The sequence below is a fragment of the Oncorhynchus gorbuscha genome, linkage group LG09 (genome assembly GCF_021184085.1).
Source record: "Oncorhynchus gorbuscha isolate QuinsamMale2020 ecotype Even-year linkage group LG09, OgorEven_v1.0, whole genome shotgun sequence".
In the NCBI taxonomy this organism is placed as follows: domain Eukaryota; kingdom Metazoa; phylum Chordata; class Actinopteri; order Salmoniformes; family Salmonidae; genus Oncorhynchus; species Oncorhynchus gorbuscha.
Genome location: NC_060181.1, coordinates 84,836,184 through 84,858,647, shown reverse-complemented (window position 1 = coordinate 84,858,647; position 22,464 = coordinate 84,836,184). Strand labels below are relative to the sequence as shown.

Sequence of the window (22,464 nt, the reverse complement as noted above, 5' to 3'; positions counted from 1 at the left end):
GATTCTCGTACACAGTGCTTCACCTTTGCATGTTCGACACACTTGATGACATTGTGCATGTACAATCGCAGCAAAAGGTGGCGTTACAATGTATTAACTTAAGGGGGCTGAATAATTTTGCACGCCCAATTTTTCAGTTTTTGATTTGTTAAAAAAGTTTGAAATATCCAATAAATGTCGTTCCACTTCATGATTGTGTCCCACTTGTTGTTGATTCTTCACAAAAAAATACAGTTTTATATCTTTATGTTTGAAGCCTGAAATGTGGCAAAAGGTCGCAAAGGTCAAGGGGGCCGAATACTTTCGCAAGGCACTGTATACAGTAATTATTATCCAACATGTCCTCAGGTTGGATTTGAACTCACAACCTCTTGGTTCACAGCATTCAGATTTTCCTGCTACACTGTTGGAGTTAATATTTGATTTGACTATTCTATCATGGAGTTGATTTACATATTTCAAGGGCGTTCTGTAAAGTCTAATATTGGTGGGGCATATTAACCTGGTTTAATGACACTCCTCAATCACTAGGATCAATCAAATATTTTCTTGAGTGTACTTTTACCAGAGCTGATATTTACTTCAAAGTGCATTCACCCTATTGCTTCCACATATCCAGTTGTTTTAGATCTGAACAAGTGCCTAGGGAGGAGGGGTTAGGGTTTATTCTGGACAGGGCCTAAACTATAATGCCCCAATAAGCACATGTCCTAGAGCAGTGATTATCAACTAGATTCAGTCACGGGAGGATTTTTTTTGTTGAGCAGATGGTAGAGGGGTCGGAACATAATTACAAATATTTTGTAGATGGCAAATTGACTGCAAGAAGCCCAAACAGAGATCATATTTGACTTAAACATAATCATGTCAAACCTTTCTTACATTTGTTTCTCTACTATGCGTGGGAATATTTTAACAGATTTCTTAATATAAAATCACTTGGAGCTGATATCCTGGTGTTTATATAGTCTTATGTCCAACAATGAAAATTCCCCAAAATAAAACGTGATTGTTTTTTTTCTCAGAAAACTTGGGGGGCCAAATTAAACCACCTGTGTGTCAAATTGGGGAACCCTGCTCCAGCGCTATACCTTATTGGGACAGTGGTTAGGGTGCTTGTTATTGGTGCTGGTGGCCTGGGTTTGAGTCCTGATAGGAAAGTAACCCGACTCTCACATTCTTAGCAATATACAGTATGTTAATGTAATTATTTGGCCACGGTTACAACACATCTATTTTATCTAATAGAAATTAGTTTCTATTTTCGAATCGGTAGAATTCAACATAGCTGAGCATTTCAAAGAGAACTCTATTGTCTTTATGGAATTCACACCCACACATACAGAACCATGTAGAACAAACATGTCCAGATTAGAATCGCATCAACTCTCGTCTAGCTGTAACATTGCTAATATGTGGTCGAAACATAGGCCAGGGGTAGTGTTGCTTCTGATAGAAACATAGGCCAGGGGTAGTGTTGCTTCTGATAGAAACATAGGCCAGGGGGAGTGTTGCTTCTGATAGAAACATAGGCCAGGGGTAGTGTTGCTTCTGATAGAAACATAGGCCAGGGGTAGTGTTGCTTCTGATAGAAACATAGGCCAGGGGTAGTGTTGCTTCTGATAGAAACATAGGCCAGGGGTAGTGTTGCTTCTGATAGAAACATAGGCCAGGTGTAGTGTTGCTTCTGATAGAAACATAGGCCAGGGGTAGTGTTGCTTCTGATAGAAACATAGGCCAGGGGTAGTGTTGCTTCTGATAGAAACATAGGCCAGGGGAAGTGTTGCTTCTGATAGAAACATAGGCCAGGGGAAGTGTTGCTTCTAATAGAAACATAGGCCAGGGGAAGTGTTGCTTCTGATAGAAACATAGGCCAGGGGTAGTGTTGCTTCTGATAGAAACATAGGCCAGGGGAAGTGTTGCTTCTAATAGAAACATAGGCCAGGGGAAGTGTTGCTTTTGATAGAAACATAGGCCAGGGGAAGTGTTGCTTCTGATAGAAACATAGGCCAGGGGTAGTGTTGCTTCTGATAGAAACATAGGCCAGGGGAAGTGTTGCTTCTGATAGAAACATAGGCCAGGGGAAGTGTTGCTTCTAATAGAAACATAGGCCAGGGGTAGTGTTGCTTCTGATAGAAACATAGGCCAGGGGAAGTGTTGCTTCTGATAGAAACATAGGCCAGGGGTAGTGTTGCTTCTAATAGAAACATAGGCCAGGGGTAGTGTTGCTTCTAATAGAAACATAGGCCAGGGGTAGTGTTGCTTCTAATAGAAACATAGGCCAGGGGTAGTGTTGCTTCTGATAGAAACATAGGCCAGGGGTAGTGTTGCTTCTAATAGAAACATTGGCCAGGGGTAGTGTTGCTTCTAATAGAAACATAGGCCAGGGGTAGTGTTGCTTCTAATAGAAACATAGGCCAGGGGTAGTGTTGCTTCTAATAGAAACATAGGCCAGGGGTAGTGTTGCTTCTAATAGAAACATAGGCCAGGGGTAGTGTTGCTTCTAATAGAAACATAGGCCAGGGGTAGTGTTGCTTCTAATAGAAACATAGGCCAGGGGAAGTGTTGCTTCTAATAGAAACATAGGCCAGGGGTAGTGTTGCTTCTAATAGAAACATAGGCCAGGGGTAGTGTTGCTTCTGATAGAAACATAGGCCAGGGGTAGTGTTGCTTCTGATAGAAACATAGGCCAGGGGTAGTGTTGCTTCTGATAGAAACATAGGCCAGGGGTAGTGTTGCTTCTGATAGAAACATAGGCCAGGGGTAGTGTTGCTTCTAATAGAAACATAGGCCAGGGGTAGTGTTGCTTCTGATAGAAACATAGGCCAGGGGTAGTGTTGCTTCTGATAGAAACATAGGCCAGGGGTAGTGTTGCTTCTGATAGAAACATAGGCCAGGGGTAGTGTTGTTAAAAGGGCAATCTGGAGCCTCCAGTGTGGCCCAGTGGTCTAAGGCAGTGTGGCCCAGTGGTCTAAGGCAGTGTGGCCCAGTGGTCTAAGGCAGTGTGGCCCAGTGGTCTAAGGCAGTGTGGCCCAGTGGTTTAAGGCAGTGTTGCCCAGTGGTCTAAGGCAGTGTGGCCCAGTGGTCTAAGGCAGTGTGGCCCAGTGGTCTAAGGCAGTGTGGCCCAGTGGTCTAAGGCAGTGTGGCCCAGTCGTCTAAGGCAGTGTGGCGCAGTGGTCTGCCAGTAGAAATTCTGGTTTGAGTCCAGGCTCTGTCACAGCCAGCCGCGACTGGGAGACCCATGGGGTGGCGCACAATTGGCCCAGCGTTGTCCGGGTTGTTGGTGGATCGATTTATTTAGAAAGAAAGCAATGCACATTTGAACACTTGCTTGTAGATTTGCTGTAGATGTTATGATCGTGCCGACGTGCACTATGTCCGCTCACACACACGCCAGTCCCCTTCAAAATGTCAACAATGGTACAGCGTTTTGATCGGAATCTATTTCCACGCTGATGCTTGGACCAGGATCTACTGCACTGACACTTGAACAGGGACGAAACGCACAGACATAATACTTATATCACAAGAGAGAAAAGTAGGCTAACTCAACCACAAGGGAATCCGCTCTGGAAAATGAATAACCAACTAAACCATTTTTGCATAAAACAAATATAGAGCAGGGCGTTTAGGTTAGGTCATTTTCTTAAATACAGTCTCGACCTAATGTTGAATTAGCAAGCAGATTTGACAAAAACAAATCAGGAATATGAGAGAAAGCCATGGGGAAAGCTATGGGAGATTGTGGGATGTGGTAGAGGCCTAGAAAGATGCTGGTTGCATAGAGTATAGGCCTCATTTCATGTCATTTTGTTATTTCTAAAACACATAAATAGACCATATATAGTTAACATTAAATTGAATACTTACGATGCCATAGATTTTCGGGATCTTATTAAATGGTTTATGTTCTATAATTCAGCCAATATTCTTCCATTATGCAGCTGTTACTGTATATTGATCAGAACTGTATTTTTGACCTTTTATACAACTGACCTTTGACCTTTTAGCCGACTGTTGTTAGTGACGTACTTACCACAGTACGGCCAACTGTTTGTCTTCCTGTCTGGCCCCAGGACCAGAGTGGTTCTTCAGCCTCATGGCATACCTGACAACCCCAGAGGATCACTGTTAAAGTGGGTGTATGTATGTGCATGTTTGTGTGTGTGCACATGTGCACCTGTGTGTGTGTGTGTGTGAGTGTGAGTGTGTGAGTGTGAGTGTGTGTGTGTGTGTGTGTGTGTGTGTGTGCACATATGCACGTGTGTGTGTGTGTGTGTGCACCTGTGTGTGTGTGTGTGTGTGTGTGTGTGTGTGTGTGTGTGTGTGTGTGTGTGTGTGTGTGTGTGTGTGTGTGTGTGTGTGTGTGTGTGTGTGTGTGTGTGTGTGTGTGTGTGTGTGTGTGTGTGTGTGTGTGTGTGCACATGTGCACGTGTGTGTGTGTGTGTGTCTGTTTTGTGTGTATGTGTGTGTGTGTGTGTGTGTGTGTGTGTGTGTGTGTGTGTGTGTGTGTGTGTGTGTGTGTGTGTGTGTGTGTGTGTGTGTGTGTGTGTGTGTGTGTGTGTGTGTGTGTGTGTATCTCACCTGATGAGCTCTACCGTCTCTGTGTACATGGTATAGGGTGACTTGTCCTCCAGTGGTCCCTCCTCCATAGCTTTGCCACACTCCATGAAGGAGAGAGCAGCATCCACATAGTTCACTGCCTTCCCCAGCTTATCCACCTGAGACAGAGACAGAGAGAGACATTTTGCAAGTGATATGTGAGATATGAGAGCTCTCTCTAGCAACTTAATCAAGTAATTTCATGACAGGGTCCTTATTTTAAACCAGCTGTAATGTTGTACTAATTGTCCTAGACATCTTTAAAACATTTGTAACTGTCCTATTTCAGTGTTAGAACAGTCCCTCTGGTCCTGACCCAGTCCTAACCCAGTCCTAACCTAGTCCTGACCCAGTCCTAACCCAGTCCTAACCCAGTCCTGACCCAGTCCTGACCCAGTCCTAACCCAGTCCTGACCCAGTCCTGACCCAGTCCTAACCCAGCCCTGACCCAGTCCTGACCCAGTCCTGACCCAGTCCTAACCCAGTCTTACCATGGCATCTGCACGGTGCTTCATTCTCTTGGCCTCATGCATGTAGTACTCAGCATGGTGTGGGCTAGATAGGGATGGAGAGAGAGGAGAGAGAGAGAGAGAGAGAGAGAGAGAGAGAGAAAGAGCGAATAGTAAATGTCAGACACATGTTACTGTGTGACAGCTACAGACTGCTTCTGGTGGTATATGTTGGGCTGTAGTCATGAGGACCAAAAGGGGTCTAATTTTAGTCAGTCAGTCACTCACGGTTCATGGTTGAGTACAGTTCCTCTCTGGCTCCCTGCCCGTTGTAAAGGAGGTCCCCAGGATTCACACATGTGCGGGGGCTTCCCGGACACACCTACACACTCCACCTCCATCTTAGCATGGGTCCTGGGCACCTCACTGTTTGTGTAGTGCTGCACTGGGGGCTTTGTTTTGATGGGAGGCTTGGTGTGGTCCGGGGTGTCAGAGAGAGGGGACAGGGGGGACAGTGGCCTCTTACTGTCTAGGTAGTCCTCCAAGAACCTGCTCACACATACACCCCCCCACCCAAAGACACAGTCAGTACTTTTTACAGTCTGTATGCCTGTTTTATGTATGAGTGGGTATAAGTGTTTATGAGAGTGTGTCTAAGTGTTTATGAGAGTGTGTCTAAGTGTTTATGAGAGTGTGTATAAGTGTGTATGAGAATGTGTATTAGAGTGTGCGTTCCAGTCTCACCTGTTGTGTCTGGCATCTTTGTGGGGGTCTAGACATCTGTTAGCTGTGTGGGCTGAGGGGCCGTTGGTGTGGGAGTTACTCCGCTTACTCACTCTGTTAGCTGTAGACTCTGTGTGGGCTGAGGGGCCGTTGGTGTGGGAGTTACTCCGCTTACTCTCTCTGTTAGCTGTAGACTCTGTGTGGGCTGAGGGGCCGTTGGTTTGGGAGTTACTCTGCTTACTCTCTCTGTTAGCTGTAGACTCTGTGTGGGCTGAGGGGCCGTTGGTTTGGGAGTTACTCTGCTTACTCTCTCTGTTAGCTGTAGACTCTGTGTGGGCTGAGGGGCCGTTGGTTTGGGAGTTACTCTGCTTACTCTCTCTGTTAGCTGTAGACTCTGTGTGGGCTGAGGGGCCGTTGGTTTGGGAGTTACTCTGCTTACTCTCTCTGTTAGCTGTAGACTCTGTGTGGGCTGAGGGGCCGTTGGTGTGGGAGTTACTCCGCTTACTCACTCTGTGGTGCTGGATTCCATTCTCTGACTAGGAAGAAACACACACATTATAGTTGAACAACGAACACCAGGCCACTATAGTTCTAAAGCAACAGTGATGGACACCAGGCTACTATAGTTCTAAAGCAACAGTGATGGACACCAGGCTACTATAGTTCTAAAGCAACAGTGATGGACACCAGGCTACTATAGTTCTAAAGCAACAGTGATGGACACCAGGCTACTATAGTTCTAAAGCAACAGTGATGGACACTAGGCTATTGCAATTCTTCTGAAGCAACACCACGGATTTCAGGGTATTGCAGTTCTGAAGCAACATCACCAGAGATGTAGTGGAGAGTAAACAGCATTTACCACTACATCACAGACACCAGCCTATTGTATTTCGGAATCAACAGTGACCAGTAAACCAGGTCTCAGTAAAGGGTGACATTAATATTCCATGATAAACTAGCTACATTACAACTACCTTGTTTACACAGAAAAAGAGAAATGTGTGTTACCTTCCGTTTCCTCCTGCTGTCTCCTCCCTCTGTCTCTGGGGTGTACGGGTGTCTCATGGCCTCTTTTTGCTTGGAAGAGGAAGAGGAGGGGTGTTTGTGAGAGGCTGGGGTGTCTGTCGTAGTATCAGGTACTCTGCTGAGCAGGGAGAGGTTTAACTGCACCACCAGATTCCTCAGGCCTCGGTGTGAGGATGGGGCTTGCTCACTACGCCCAAACGGGACCAAGGTGTAGAGTTTCTGCTTTGCCTGGCTCTGCGGCCCGTGGGCTTGGTTGGATGTGGCAGTGGGGTAGAGCACTCCTGGCCTGGTGTCTGAAGGCCTCCCAGGGCCCTGGTGCCCTCTCCTGGGGATGGGACGCTGGCTGGACGTGGAGTCGGCAGGGACTTTGGCGACGTTGGGAGGCAGACTGGGCTCCGAGTCGGACTCTGATGAGGAAGATGATGAAGAAGAGGAATCTGTGGGAGGGATGACAGGTGTGGGGGAGGAGGGCGACGGCGGAAGGGAAGGGTCCGGCTGAGACTCTCTCTCTTCCTCCTCACTCTTCCTCCTCCTCTTTTTCTTAGTCCCGTGGCGTTGTGGATCAATGGGATTGCGGTGTCGCTCGCTGTTGGTGTGAGGTCTCTGCTTGGGCTGGACCGCCTGCCATTCACCTCTCTGCTGCTGCTGCTCCTTCCTCCTCCTCCTCTTCTCCTCCTTCTCTCTCTCCTCCCTCCTCCTCTTTCTCTCCTCTACGTCCTCTTCCTCCTCTGAACTCTGGACCCAGGGTCGTCTAAGCAACTTATCCTCTGCCAGTCTTCTCTCTCCCTGTTTCTCCCCTGGCCTCTCTCCCTGTCTCTCTACATTACCCCGCCCCCTTCCCTCTGCCTGCCTGTCTGCCTTCCTGTCTACTGCCTGGGTCTCTCTCCGGTTGTCCACCTCCCGTTCTGTCTCCCTGGAATGGGGCTTCCTCTGTGGAGGCTTTGGGTGGGGAGCAGGGTTCTCCCGGGACTTGACTTTGGGTATAGGACTGGGGCTGGATCTAGAGCTAGGCCCAGAACCAGCTTTGGAGATCGGCCGAGAATGTGGCTTGGGACTCGATTTGGAACTGTGACCAACTCTGCTGCTGGTCTCTCTGCTAGGGCCTGCGGGAGGTAAGGTCTTGGCCCTGGGTGTGGGACTGGGACTGGTACTGAGGCTGGTTGTCAAACTAGGCCCAAACTTGGGCCTGGGTTTGGAGTTGGAATTGTGGCTGAGTCTGCTACTCTCCTTGGGCCTTTGTCCAGAGGTTGTTAGTTGTTGGCTGGTTTTGAGTGCTAGGATGGGGTTGTGTTTCAACCTAGGCTGAGAATGAAGCCTGGGATTGGAGTTGGGACTAGGTCTAGGTCTGTGGCTTGGCTCAGTGCTCAGCGCAGGGGCTGCCTTGGCTGTGTTCTTGGGAGTGGGAACAGATTGGCTCTGTTTGGGTTTAGGCCTGGAGCCGTAATGAAGTGGAGGCTGGGGAGAGGAACTGTGCCTCAGTTTGCTCTTGGACTCAAAGCTGGGAGCAGGTGTGATCCTGATTTTGGGTCTATGGCTCGGGCTGGATGTTAAGCTAGGCCGCGTGAGAGGCCTGAAGCTTTCCTGATGAGGACTCCGAACCTGAGGATAGTGACGGGAGCTAGACTGAGTAAGGCTGGGACTAGGACTCTTAGGGGGGTGTCGGGGTATGGGGCTAGGGTCGCGGTTGGCTCTGGGGCTGAGGCAGGGACTCAGACAGACACTGGGGACCGGGCTAAGGATGGGGCTGTGTCTTGGGCTGTGGCAAGGACTGGGACAGGGGCTGTACCCAGGGCTAGGCCGAGGGCTATGCCTGGGGCTGTAGTTGAAGTGTGGGCTGGGAACAGGGCTCTGGCCGGGGCTGTAGTCCTCTCTGGTCCCCCAGGATCTGGCTGGAGACGGGGCTCTGTGGCGGTCTGGGGAGGGCGAGCTGTGTTCTGTAGCTCTCTGGGTGTGGTCACGGTTGCTGGAATCCCAGGAGGAGGATTTTTTTCGGACTTTCTTCAGCCACTTATCCAGCTGCCACTGAGTGGTGGGGGGGTGATCTGTCTGAGAAAAGAGAGGAGGATGGAGAGGGATGACATATTTAAGGAGAGAGGGATGAGTAGAGAAACAGTCCAGTAGGAACAGCAAAGAAGAGGGATCATGCTTTTTGTGAAGAACAAGTCAGGTTGACTTTGATACATTCACATTGGTTTTAAACACTAACTTCCACTGTCAGTAACTTGCAGAAAGTGATTGAACTATATTCAATGAAAACAGGGGTTAAGCCAAAAACAACAATCTTCCTGAGCAGCAAGAAACACTATTTATAAATATACAGATGAGCTTTTCCCCACAAAAATATTGGTATGTTGAATGGCCAGTGCAATATATATATATATATATATATATATATATATATATATATATATATATATATATAGAGGAGAATGAGAGAGAGGAGAAAGAGAGAGAGGAGAATGAGAGAGAGAGGAGAATGAGAGAGAGAGGAGAATGAGAGAGAGGAGAATGAGAGAGAGGAGAATGAGAGAGAGGAGAATGAGAGAGAGCGGAGAATGAGAGAGAGGAGAATGAGAGAGAGGAGAATGAGAGAGAGGAGAATGAGAGAGGAGAATGAGAGAGAGGAGAATGAGAGAGAGAGGAGAATGAGAGAGGAAGCAACAGTGACAGGGGTAATTGATAGATTCCCTGAAAAAATATGACACACTGGAATATTTCAAAACACACAACACACTGAAAACCATACAAACAGTACCCACATTTCTTACTCACAGTCCCAGCTTCATTCTTATCACCACTGTCAAAACTGCAATTTTCTAAACTGCTCTAATCTACACTGCACACGTACATTAAGACAACACACTGTCAAAACTACCTTTCGTTCAACCAGAGTCTAAGAAGACCAGTTTTAAAAACAGTGGCTACTTCTTCAACCTTCCTTCCTTTTCTACTTTCTCTGGAATCTATACACATCTGCCCTGACAAACGATAACCCCCCGCCCACACACACACATGCTGTTTATTCTGCCTAACAACTCACTCATTAATCAAGAAAGAATAGAAGAGCTTTAAAAAGAAGAGGATATACTCACTGGTGGAGGGTACAATTACTTTCCTACTCTCTAATTGTTTTCCTCTCTCTCTCCCCCCCTTCTCTACCCTTCTCTCTCCACCCCTCTCTCCAGTAGCTGACCAGAGCTAATTTAAACTACTCCTCTACTCAACCACTGCTCTCCTCCCAGGTCACGCCCCCCCCAGGTCACGCCCCCTCCCAGGTCACCCCCCTTCCCCTCACCCGCTTTTCCAGAGAAGACACTGCATCTCTTGTACCCTCTCTGTCCCCTCCCTCCCTGTCTCTAACTGGAGCTCTGGAGCGCTATTCCCCCCCCTCACTCCTCCTCCTTGGGAGACACTATAACACTCATTCGCTCAACGTAGATGAAAAACACATGGGGCTCCCACCCCCGCACCACCCACCACTCTCACTCCCACCTCCCACCACCTCTATAGGGGCCTGATATACTGCATGAATAGAGCCAGCTATGGTCATACACAGACACACAGGAGCTTCCATTCATACAGACAGGAGAAGCAGTTTTATCCTACTCAGCTCTCTCTGCATAGCTAACCTACACCCCCAACTGCTGTCCCCCTCCATTGACAATACACCCCCCCCCACACACACACACACCTATCTCTCCCTCTCCAATTGAGAGAGAGTGGTCTGTCTATAAGCAGTGGTGTAAAGGTCCTTATAGGTCTCTCTCTACTGGGCATTTACATGCTTGTAACTCACTGCCAATAAACTTCAATTTTAAAGTTGGTCTTACCTTTACTTTAGTGTAAGATAGTATAGCAGGGAGAGTCTGCTGTTGGTTATTAGTGTGGGAGAGACTGTCATGCTAACTACGTACTAACGCAATGTTAGCATGAAACCGAATCTCCGGGACTCCCAACTCTCATGGGCTTTCCTCTTTGGGACTGGGCTTGTTCACGTGACGCCCAAAATCTAATTCCTACAGCAACTCCCCTCACCCTGCACAACCCTCCCCCTGCCTCCCCCTCCCCCTACATACCCCTCCCCGCCTCACCCAGAGAGAGAGAGAGAGAGAGAGAGAGAGAGAGAGAGAGAGAGAGAGAGAGAGAGAGAGAGAGAGAGAGAGAGAGAGAGAGAGAGAGAGAGAATTCAAAATAAGGGGAGGGAGAGAGAAAAAGGGGGAGGTAGAAAAAAAGTGTGGAGGGGCTAAAGGGAGAGAGAAAAATCTAGAAAGAAAGAGAATGAGAAATGCCATGAGAGAGAGAGGTAGCTAAAGAGAGAGAGATATGGTATACAGACAGACAGCAGTGTGACAGACAGTGATCGTGGTGGTACTACCTCTTCGGTGCAGCCGAGGGACTGAGCGTCGGTGGGTGTCCCAGGATCGGAGTGTGTTTCTGGGCTGGGGCTACGAAGGCGCTGGCTGCTGCTCTCCTCCTCCGACTCACTGGAGGAGTCTGAGCCTGAAGAGTCTGAGCCTGAAGAGTCTGAGCATGAATGTCTCACCCTCCCACCATGTGTGTGTGTGTGCTGTTCCGACAGACTGTCAATCAATAAACACACACACCAGAAAGGGGTCAGCTTAGACACAGACACACACACACACACATACACGGATGCACGGGCACGCACAAACACGCACAGTTGCACGAACACACATACAGTACAAACAATTTGTGGACGCTCAAACTCGCTGGCCCTCTTCATTAATCACTATCAGTGTGTGTCTGTTTAAGAGTGACCAGGAGAAAGATAACATGGATTGGTCTACCATCCAACTGTCACATTCCACACCTTCATATTGCTTCCTGAATTAGAACAGATGTAGACTTTACTGTGAAATGTTGACCTACGAGGCTTTCCCAACAACGCAGAGTAAAAAAAAAATCACTAAATAAAAAGGAAATAGTAATAAAAGAACAATAACGAGACTCTATCTAAGGGGTTCCGGTAACAAGACTCTATCTAAGGGGTTCCGGTAACGAGGCTCTATCTAAGGGGTTCCGGTAACGAGGCTCTATCTAAGGGGTTCCGGTAACGAGACTCTATCTAAGGGGTTCCGGTAACGAGGCTCTATCTAAGGGGTTCCGGTAACGAGGCTCTATCTAAGGGGTTCCGGTAACAAGGCTCTATCTAAGGGGTTCCGGTAACTAGGCTCTATCTAAGGGGTTCCGGTAACAAGACTCTATCTAAGGGGTTCCGGTAACGAGGCTCTATCTAAGGGGTTCCGGTAACGAGGCTCTATCTAAGGGGTTCCGGTAACAAGGCTCTATCTAAGGGGTTCCGGTAACTAGGCTCTATCTAAGGGGTTCCGGTAACAAGACTCTATCTAAGGGGTTCCGGTAACAAGGCTCTATCTAAGGGGTTCCGGTAACTAGGCTCTATCTAAGGGGTTCCGGTAACAAGACTCTATCTAAGGGGTTCCGGTAACAAGGCTCTATCTAAGGGGTTCCGGTAACAAGACTCTATCTAAGGGGTTCCGGTAACTAGGCTCTATCTAAGGGGTTCCGGTAACAAGGCTCTATCTAAGGGGTTCCGGTAACAAGGCTCTATCTAAGGGGTTCCGGTAACAAGGCTCTATCTAAGGGGTTCCGGTAACTAGGCTCTATCTAAGGGGTTCCGGTAACAAGACTCTATCTAAGGGGTTCCGGTAACAAGGCTCTATCTAAGGGGTTCCGGTAACTAGGCTCTATCTAAGGGGTTCCGGTAACAAGGCTCTATCTAAGGGGTTCCGGTAACGAGGCTCTATCTAAGGGGTTCCGGTAACGAGGCTCTATCTAAGGGGTTCCGGTAACAAGGCTCTATCTAAGGGGTTCCGGTAACTAGGCTCTATCTAAGGGGTTCCGGTAACAAGACTCTATCTAAGGGGTTCCGGTAACAAGACTCTATCTAAGGGGTTCCGGTAACTAGGCTCTATCTAAGGGGTTCCGGTAACAAGACTCTATCTAAGGGGTTCCGGTAACAAGGCTCTATCTAAGGGGTTCCGATAACAAGGCTCTCTCTAAGGGGTTCCGGTAACAAGACTCTATCTAAGGGGTTCCGGTAACAAGGCTCTATCTAAGGGGTTCCGGTAACGAGGCTCTATCTAAGGGGTTCCGGTAACGAGGCTCTATCTAAGGGGTTCCGGTAACAAGGCTCTATCTAAGGGGTTCCGGTAACGAGGCTCTATCTAAGGGGTTCCGGTAACGAGGCTCTATCTAAGGGGTTCCGGTAACGAGGCTCTATCTAAGGGGTTCCGGTAACAAGACTCTATCTAAGGGGTTCCGGTAACGAGGCTCTATCTAAGGGGTTCCGGTAACAAGACTATCTAAGGGGTTCCGGTAACGAGGCTCTATCTAAGGGGTTCCGGTAACGAGGCTCTATCTAAGGGGTTCCGGTAACAAGACTCTATCTAAGGGGTTCCGGTAACGAGGCTCTATCTAAGGGGTTCCGGTAACAAGACTATCTAAGGGGTTCCGGTAACGAGGCTCTATCTAAGGGGTTCCGGTAACGAGGCTCTATCTAAGGGGTTCCGGTAACGAGGCTCTATCTAAGGGGTTCCGGTAACGAGGCTCTATCTAAGGGGTTCCGGTAACGAGGCTCTATCTAAGGGGTTCCGGTAACAAGGCTCTATCTAAGGGGTTCCGGTAACAAGGCTCTATCTAAGGGGTTCCGGTAACAAGGCTCTATCTAAGGGGTTCCGGTAACAAGACTCTATCTAAGGGGTTCCGGTAACGAGGCTCTATCTAAGGGGTTCCGGTAACAAGGCTCTATCTAAGGGGTTCCGGTAACAAGACTCTATCTAAGGGGTTCCGGTAACGAGGCTCTATCTAAGGGGTTCCGGTAACAAGGCTCTATCTAAGGGGTTCCGGTAACGAGGCTCTATCTAAGGGGTTCCGGTAACAGGCTCTATCTAAGGGGTTCCGGTAACAAGGCTCTATCTAAGGGGTTCCGGTAACGAGGCTCTATCTAAGGGGTTCCGGTAACAAGGCTCTATCTAAGGGGTTCCGGTAACAAGACTCTATCTAAGGGGTTCCGGTAACGAGGCTCTATCTAAGGGGTTCCGGTAACAAGACTCTATCTAAGGGGTTCCGGTAACAAGACTCTATCTAAGGGGTTCCGGTAACAAGGCTCTATCTAAGGGGTTCCGGTAACGAGGCTCTATCTAAGGGGTTCCGGTAACAAGACTCTATCTAAGGGGTTCCGGTAACGAGGCTCTATCTAAGGGGTTCCGGTAACGAGGCTCTATCTAAGGGGTTCCGGTAACGAGGCTCTATCTAAGGGGTTCCGGTAACGAGGCTCTATCTAAGGGGTTCCGGTAACGAGGCTCTATCTAAGGGGTTCCGGTAACGAGGCTCTATCTAAGGGGTTCCGGTAACAAGGCTCTATCTAAGGGGTTCCGGTAACAAGGCTCTATCTAAGGGGTTCCGGTAACAAGGCTCTATCTAAGGGGTTCCGGTAACAAGACTCTATCTAAGGGGTTCCGGTAACAAGGCTCTATCTAAGGGGTTCCGGTAACAAGGCTCTATCTAAGGGGTTCCGGTAACAAGACTCTATCTAAGGGGTTCCGGTAACGAGGCTCTATCTAAGGGGTTCCGGTAACAAGGCTCTATCTAAGGGGTTCCGGTAACGAGGCTCTATCTAAGGGGTTCCGGTAACAAGGCTCTATCTAAGGGGTTCCGGTAACAAGGCTCTATCTAAGGGGTTCCGGTAACGAGGCTCTATCTAAGGGGTTCCGGTAACAAGGCTCTATCTAAGGGGTTCCGGTAACAAGACTCTATCTAAGGGGTTCCGGTAACGAGGCTCTATCTAAGGGGTTCCGGTAACAAGACTCTATCTAAGGGGTTCCGGTAACAAGACTCTATCTAAGGGGTTCCGGTAACAAGGCTCTATCTAAGGGGTTCCGGTAACAAGGCTCTATCTAAGGGGTTCCGGTAACAAGACTCTATCTAAGGGGTTCCGGCTCTATCTAAGGGGTTCGAACAAGGCTCTATCTAAGGGGTTCCGGTAACAAGGCTCTATCTAAGGGGTTCCGGTAACAAGGCTCTATCTAAGGGGTTCCGGTAACAAGGCTCTATCTAAGGGGTTCCGGTAACAAGGCTCTATCTAAGGGGTTCCGGTAACGAGGCTCTATCTAAGGGGTTCCGGTAACAAGGCTCTATCTAAGGGGTTCCGGTAACAAGGCTCTATCTAAGGGGTTCCGGTAACGAGGCTCTATCTAAGGGGTTCCGGTAACAAGACTCTATCTCAGGGGTTCCGGTAACAAGACTCTATCTCAGGGGTTCCGGTAACAAGACTCTATCTAAGGGGTTCCGGTAACAAGACTCTCTCTAAGGGGTTCCGGTAACAAGGCTCTCTCTAAGGGGTTCCGGTAACGAGGCTCTATCTAAGGGGTTCCGGTAACGAGGCTCTATCTAAGGGTTCCGGTAACGAGGCTCTATCTAAGGGGTTCCGGTAACAAGACTCTATCTCAGGGGTTCCGGTAACAAGACTCTATCTCAGGGGTTCCGGTACCAAGACTCTATCTAAGGGGTTCCGGTAACAAGACTCTCTCTAAGGGGTTCCGGTAACAAGGCTCTCTCTAAGGGGTTCCGGTAACAAGACTCTATCTAAGGGGTTCCGGTAACAAGACTCTATCTAAGGGGTTCCGGTAACAAGACTCTATCTAAGGGGTTCCGGTAACAAGACTCTATCTAAGGGGTTCCGGTAACAAGGCTCTATCTAAGGGGTTCGGGTAACGAGGCTCTATCTAAGGGGTTCCGGTAACAAGGCTCTATCTAAGGGGTTCCGGTAACGAGGCTCTATCTAAGGGGTTCCGGTAACGAGGCTCTATCTAAGGGGTTCCGGTAACGAGGCTCTATCTAAGGGGTTCCGGTAACAAGACTCTATCTAAGGGGTTCCGGTAACGAGGCTCTATCTAAGGGGTTCGGATAACGAGGCTCTATCTAAGGGGTTCCGGTAACGAGGCTCTATCTAAGGGGTTCCGGTAACGAGGCTCTATCTAAGGGGTTCCGGTAACAAGACTCTCTCTAAGGGGTTCCGGTAACAAGACTCTCTCTAAGGGGTTCCGGTAACAAGGCTCTATCTAAGGGGTTCCGGTAACAAGACTCTATCTAAGGGGTTCCGGTAACAAGACTCTCTCTAAGGGGTTCTGGTAACAAGGCTCTATCTAAGGGGTTCCGGTAACAAGACTCTATCTAAGGGGTTCCGGTAACAAGACTCTATCTAAGGGGTTCCGGTAACAAGACTCTCTCTAAGGGGTTCCGGTAACAAGACTCTATCTAAGGGGTTCCGGTAACAAGACTCTATCTAAGGGGTTCCGGTAACAAGACTCTCTCTAAGGGGTTCCGGTAACAAGACTCTATCTAAGGGGTTCCGGTAACAAGACTCTATCTAAGGGGTTCCGGTAACAAGACTCTATCTAAGGGGTTCCGGTAACAAGACTCTATCTAAGGGGTTCCGGTAACAAGGCTCTATCTAAGGGGTTCCGGTAACAAGACTCTATCTAAGGGGTTCCGGTAACAAGACTCTATCTAAGGGGTTCCGGTAACGAGGCTCTATCTAAGGGGTTCCGGTAACAAGACTCTATCTAAGGGGTTCCGGTAACAAGACTCTATCTAAGGGGTTCCGGTAACAAGGCTCTATCTAAGGGGTTCCGGTAACAAGACTCTATCTAAGGGGTTCCGGTAACAAGACTCTATCTAAGGGGTTCCGGTAACAAGACTCTATCTAAGGGGTTCCGGTAACGAGGCTCTATCTAAGGGGTTCCGGTAACAAGACTCTATCTAAGGGGTTCCGGTAACAAGACTCTATCTAAGGGGTTCCGGTAACAAGACTCTATCTAAGGGGTTCCGGTAACAAGACTCTATCTAAGGGGTTCCGGTAACAAGACTCTATCTAAGGGGTTCCGGTAACAAGACTCTATCTAAGGGGTTCCGGTAACGAGGCTCTATCTAAGGGGTTCCGGTAACAAGGCTCTATCTAAGGGGTTCCGGTAACAAGACTCTATCTAAGGGGTTCCGGTAACAAGACTCTATCTAAGGGGTTCCGGTAACAAGACTCTATCTAAGGGGTTCCGGTAACAAGACTCTATCTAAGGGGTTCCGGTAACAAGACTCTATCTAAGGGGTTCCGGTAACGAGGCTCTATCTAAGGGGTTCCGGTAACAAGGCTCTCTCTAAGGGGTTCCGGTAACAAGGCTCTCTCTAAGGGGTTCGGGTAATGAGGCTCTATCCAAGGGGTTCCGGTAACAAGGCTCTATCTAAGGGGTTCCGGTAACAAGACTCTATCTAAGGGGTTCCGGTAACGAGGCTCTATCTAAGGGGTTCCGGTAACAAGGCTCTCTCTAAGGGGTTCCGGTAACGAGGCTCTATCCAAGGCGTTCCGGTAACAAGGCTCTCTCTAAGGGGTTCGGGTAACGAGGCTCTATCCAAGGGGTTCCGGTAACTAGGCTCTATCTAAGGGGTTCCGGTAACGAGGCTCTATCCAAGGGGTTCCGGTAACAAGGCTCTATCTAAGGGGTTCCGGTAACAAGGCTCTATCTAAGGGGTTCCGGTAACAAGGCTCTATCTAAGCGGTTCCGGTAACGAGGCTCTAGCTAAGGGGTTCCCGTAACGAGGCTCTATCTAAGGGGTTCCCGTAACGAGGCTCCATCTAAGGGGTTCCGGTAACGAGGCTCTATCCAAGGGGTACCGGTAACGAGGCTCTATCCAAGGGGTACCGGTAAAGACGCTCTACCCAAGGGCTACCGGTAATGAGGCTCTATCCAAGGGGTACCGGTATTGAGGATCTATCCAGGGGGTACCGGTAACGAGGCTCTATCCAAGGGGTACCGGTAACGAGGCTCTATCTCAGGGGTTCCGGTAACGAGGCTCTATCCAAGGGGTACCGGTAACGAGGCTCTATCCAAGGGGTGCCGGTAACGAGGCTCTATCCAAGGGGTACCGGTAAAGAGGCTCTATCCAATGGGTACCGGTAACGAGGCTATATCCAAGTGGTACCGGTAATGAGGCTCTATCCAAGGGGTACCGGTAACGAGGCTCTATCTAAGGGGTTCCGGTATCGTGGCTCTACCCAAGGGGTACCGGTAACGAGGCTCTATCCAAGGGGTACCGGTATCGAGGCTCTATCCAAGGGGTACCGGAAACGAGGCTCTATCTAAGGGGTTCCGGTAACGAGGCTCTATCTAAGGGGTACCGGTAACAAGGCTCTATCTAAGGGGTTCCGGTAATGAGGCTCTATCTAAGGGGTTCCGGTAACGAGGCTCTATCTAAGGGGTTCCGGTAACGAGGCTCTATCTCAGGGGTTCCGGTAACAAGGCTCTATCTAAGGGGTTCCGGTAACAAAGCTCTATCTAAGGGGTTCCGGTAACGAGGCTCTATCTAAGGGGTACCGGTAATGAGGCTCTATCCAAGTGGTACCGGTAACAAGGCTCTATCTAAGGGGTACCTGTAACGAGGCTATATCCAAGTGGTACTGGTAACGAGGCTCTATCCAGGGGGTACCGGTAACAAAGCTCTATCCAGGGGGTACCGGTAACGAGACTCTATCCAAGGGGTTCCGGTAACAAGGCTCTATCTAAGGGGTTCCAGTAACGAGGCTCTATCCAAGGGGTACCGGTAACAAGGCTCTATCCAAGGGGTACCGGTAATGAGGCTCTATCCAAGGGGCACTGGTAATGAGTCAATGTGCAGGGGAACGAGGTAGTCTAGGTAACTACAGTAAAGGTAGTCAAGGTAACTGCGGTAGTATGTACATGTACTGTGGGTAGGGGTAAAAGTGACGAGACAATCAGGACACACACACACACACAATGCATTAGACACATCTAGTACCTATTGTTACCAGTCCAGGAGGCTGACTGCTCAGGGTCCTAGTAGAGAGATGACAGAAAAGGAGACAAGAGAGACTGGCATCATTCATTAGCGTGTAACCATGAGCAAGTAGTGTTAACCCTGTGCTGCCCATATTGACCTGCCATTGGATAGGTGAAAACAATATATGACCCGTTTCAGGAAACTCGGTGCATGTCATTACTTCACAGGAGAGCCGTTTGATCTTGTAAACATTCATGTGCCTTAATTACAAACTTAATTACAAACTTGTATGATGTTTGTAAATAAAAAATACAATTAAATTACAAGACTAGATAATTAAGCCACAGAGAAAGTCAGCAACCTTCCCACTAGCCATGATTGGCTGAGATAATGAGTGGGCTGGACATGCTGAGAGATGAGTTGGGATTGGTCTGCCTTAAAACACGCTTCTATCTATTTGAGCTGGTCATTATGTGAAGGTAATCCTGTCTACTGTATTGCATAATAAAACTTAACAAAAGGCTCCACTATGAAAGTATCCAATTCAATAGAATGTCACTGCAACAACTGTTTCAGAGCACTCTCGTCTGAGTGTACCAGAACGCAGAATAACTGATGAATTTACGAATGCTGTCAACCGGTGAGTGTAGCTGGTGCAGGAGAGCAGAGATGAGTGGACTGAGCACTTTACTCAGGCAATTATTAAAACAGGACGCAACCGCGTCACAAAAAATAAATGCCCAAAGAACAAGTGAGGCAGCACAAAGTACACACAACCAAGCACAAAGTACACACAACCAAGTACAAAGTACACACAACCAAGTACAAAGTACACACAACCAAGTACAAAGTACACACAACCAAGCACAAAGTACACACAACCAAGTACAAAGTACACACAACCAAGTACAAAGTACACACAACCAAGCACAAAGTATACACAACCAAGTACAAAGTACACACAACCAAGTACAAAGTACACACAACCAAGCACAAAGTACACACAACCAAGCACAAAGTACACACAACCAAGCACAAAGTACACACAACCAAGTACAAAGTACACACAACCAAGCACAAAGTATACACAACCAAGTACAAAGTACACACAACCAAGTACAAAGTACACACAACCAAGCACAAAGTACACACAACCAAGCACAAAGTACACACAACCAAGCACAAAGTACACACAACCAAGTACAAAGTACACACAACCAAGCACAAAGTACACACAACCAAGTACAAAGTACACACAACCAAGTACAAAGTACACACAACCAAGCACAAAGTACACACAACCAAGCACAAAGTACACACAACCAAGTACAAAGTACACACAACCAAGTACAAAGTACACACAACCATGTACAAAGTACACACAACCAAGCACAAAGTACACACAACCAAGTACAAAGTACACACAACCAAGTACAAAGTACACACAACCAAGCACAAAGTACACACAACCAAGTACAAAGTACACACAACCAAGCACAAAGTACACACAACCAAGTACAAAGTACACACAACCAAGTACAAAGTACACACAACCAAGCAAAGTACACACAACCAAGTACAAAGTACACACAACCAAGCACAAAGTACACACACCAAGTACAAAGTACACACAACCAAGTACAAAGTACACACAACTAAGTACAAAGTACACACAACCAAGTACAAAGTACACACAACCAAGTACATAGTACACACAACCAAGCACAAAGTACACACACCAAGTACAAAGTACACACAACCAAGTACAAAGTACACACAACCAAGTACAAAGTACACACAACCAAGTACAAAGTACACACAATCAAGTACAAAGTACACACAACCAAGCACAAAGTACACACAACCAAGTACAAAGTACACACAACCAAGTACAAAGTACACACAACCAAGCACAAAGTACACACAACCAAGTACAAAGTACACACAACCAAGTACAAAGTACACACAACCAAGCACAAAGTACACACAACCAAGCACAAAGTACACACAACCAAGTACAAAGTACACACAACCAAGTACAAAGTACCGGCTGCCACAAAGCACGGGTACACAACATAACCCAGCGTATACCGTCCGGAAGCGTACCCACCTGATAATAAACAACACCCCACACAGACATGGGGGGAACAGAGGGTTAAACACACAACAAGTAATGAGAGAATGTAAACCAGGTGTGTGGGAAACAAAACAAAACAAATGGAAAATGAAAGGTGGATTGGCGATGGCTAGAATACCGGTGACGTCGACTGCCGAACGCCGCCCGAACAAGGAGAGGAACCGACTTCGGCGGAAGTCGTGACAAACGCTCAACACCCGGTTGAAGATGGCCGGTGTTAGTAAACGTTGGCAAAAAAAACTAAAAAAATTGCTCTGCTAGGGCGAGTACAATGGTCAGAGTTTGGGTGGGGGCTAAAGTTTAAGATGATTCTTATGGCATTGCACACGGTCAGTGTGATCCAGAGGGACTTGACACAACGGGCCAAACAAGCTGTACAAACAAAACGGAAACGACACAGGACCTCTTATTTAATCAAAGGGTTTGAAGCGTTCCATGTATACAGGTAAGAGTCTAGCTACAGGTATTATATGTTTCTAAATTCATCAGAAAGTTACTTTCTAGGTACAGCTCACTGTTAGCTAGCTAACATTACGTTTATGATCTGTGTGTAGTAATGTTATCTCAAAAAGCCATTTCGCATGCTATTCTCTCTCTCTTTCTCCCAGCCCCCCCAGGCCTGGCCCCTCACCAAACTGCAGGAGTCCCTCTCAATCTTCGACCCCTCTCTCAATATTCCCTCTTCCTCCCACCCCTTCCAGATAATACAACTTTAAATAAGGGATGTAGCCACGTTACTCAAAGTTATTTGTTACTATAGTTACTAAAAAACAAGTTTGGCTTCTTTCTTTTACTGTGTAGAAGCCAACAGTAGAGGTGTGGGGGGGGGCTAGAGGAGTGTTGGAGGGAGCAGAGAGGAATGGTGCAAGGAGGGAGGAGATAGGGAGGAAAGAGGGAGGGCGGAGAGAGTGTCTGAAATATTGCTAAAATGTTCTGAAAGGTTTGTAGAATGTTCTTGGGCGTCCCTACCTTGTCAGCATCCTCCTCATCACTGCTGAGCTTCAAGTCATCAGCGAGCATGCTGGGGAAAAAAAATAAAACCATACATAAAGAGAAAGACTAAAGTAAATGAAAGGATGAAGTAGACAGAGGCTGTATCCAGTCTAGTTGTGAGGGGGTAATGAGGTATGACTGACAGAGGCTGTATCCAGTCTAGTTGTGAGGGGGTAATGAGGTATGACTGACGGAGGCTGTATCCAGTCTAGTTGTGAGGGGGTAATGAGGTATGACTGGCAAGAGGCTGTATCCAGTCTAGTTGTGAGGGGGTAATGAGGTATGACTGACAAGAGGCTGTATCTAGTCTAGTTGTGAGGGGGTAATGAGGTATGACTGACAGAGGCTGTATCCAGTCTAGTTGTGATGGGGTAATGAGGTATGACTGACAGAGGCTGTATCCAGTCTAGTTGTGAGGGGGTAATGAGGTATGACTGACAGAGGCTGTATCCAGTCTAGTTGTGAGGGGGTAATGAGGTATGACTGACAGAGGCTGTATCCAGCCTAGTTGTGAGGGGGTAATGAGGTATGACTGACGGAGGCTGTATCCAATCTAGTTGTGAGGGGGTAATGAGGTATGACTGGCAAGAGGCTGTATCTAGTCTAGTTGTGAGGGGGTAATGAGGTATGACTGACAGAGGCTGTATCCAGTCTAGTTGTGAGGGGGTAATGAGGTATGACTGACGGAGGCTGTATCCA

At 47.9% G+C, this 22,464-nt stretch overlaps 1 protein-coding gene across 3 annotated transcripts in view; it reads right to left on the bottom strand.

Moving 5' to 3' along the window:
• The window catches only part of LOC124044188 (AF4/FMR2 family member 3-like), a 40,653-nt gene that overhangs the window by 4,436 nt on the left and 13,753 nt on the right, over window positions 1–22,464 (bottom strand). For all 3 annotated transcript variants that reach the window (XM_046363713.1, XM_046363714.1, XM_046363715.1), the window contains 9 exons: window positions 21,742–21,793; window positions 18,654–18,691; window positions 11,179–11,383; window positions 6,786–8,849; window positions 5,796–6,310; window positions 5,340–5,600; window positions 5,094–5,157; window positions 4,585–4,721; window positions 4,037–4,108 (listed from right to left, as the gene is read on the bottom strand). In XM_046363713.1, the coding sequence (XP_046219669.1) occupies window positions 4,037–4,108; window positions 4,585–4,721; window positions 5,094–5,157; window positions 5,340–5,600; window positions 5,796–6,310; window positions 6,786–8,849; window positions 11,179–11,383; window positions 18,654–18,691; window positions 21,742–21,793 (3,408 nt within the window). The remainder of the gene's footprint in view (window positions 1–4,036; window positions 4,109–4,584; window positions 4,722–5,093; window positions 5,158–5,339; window positions 5,601–5,795; window positions 6,311–6,785; window positions 8,850–11,178; window positions 11,384–18,653; window positions 18,692–21,741; window positions 21,794–22,464) is intronic.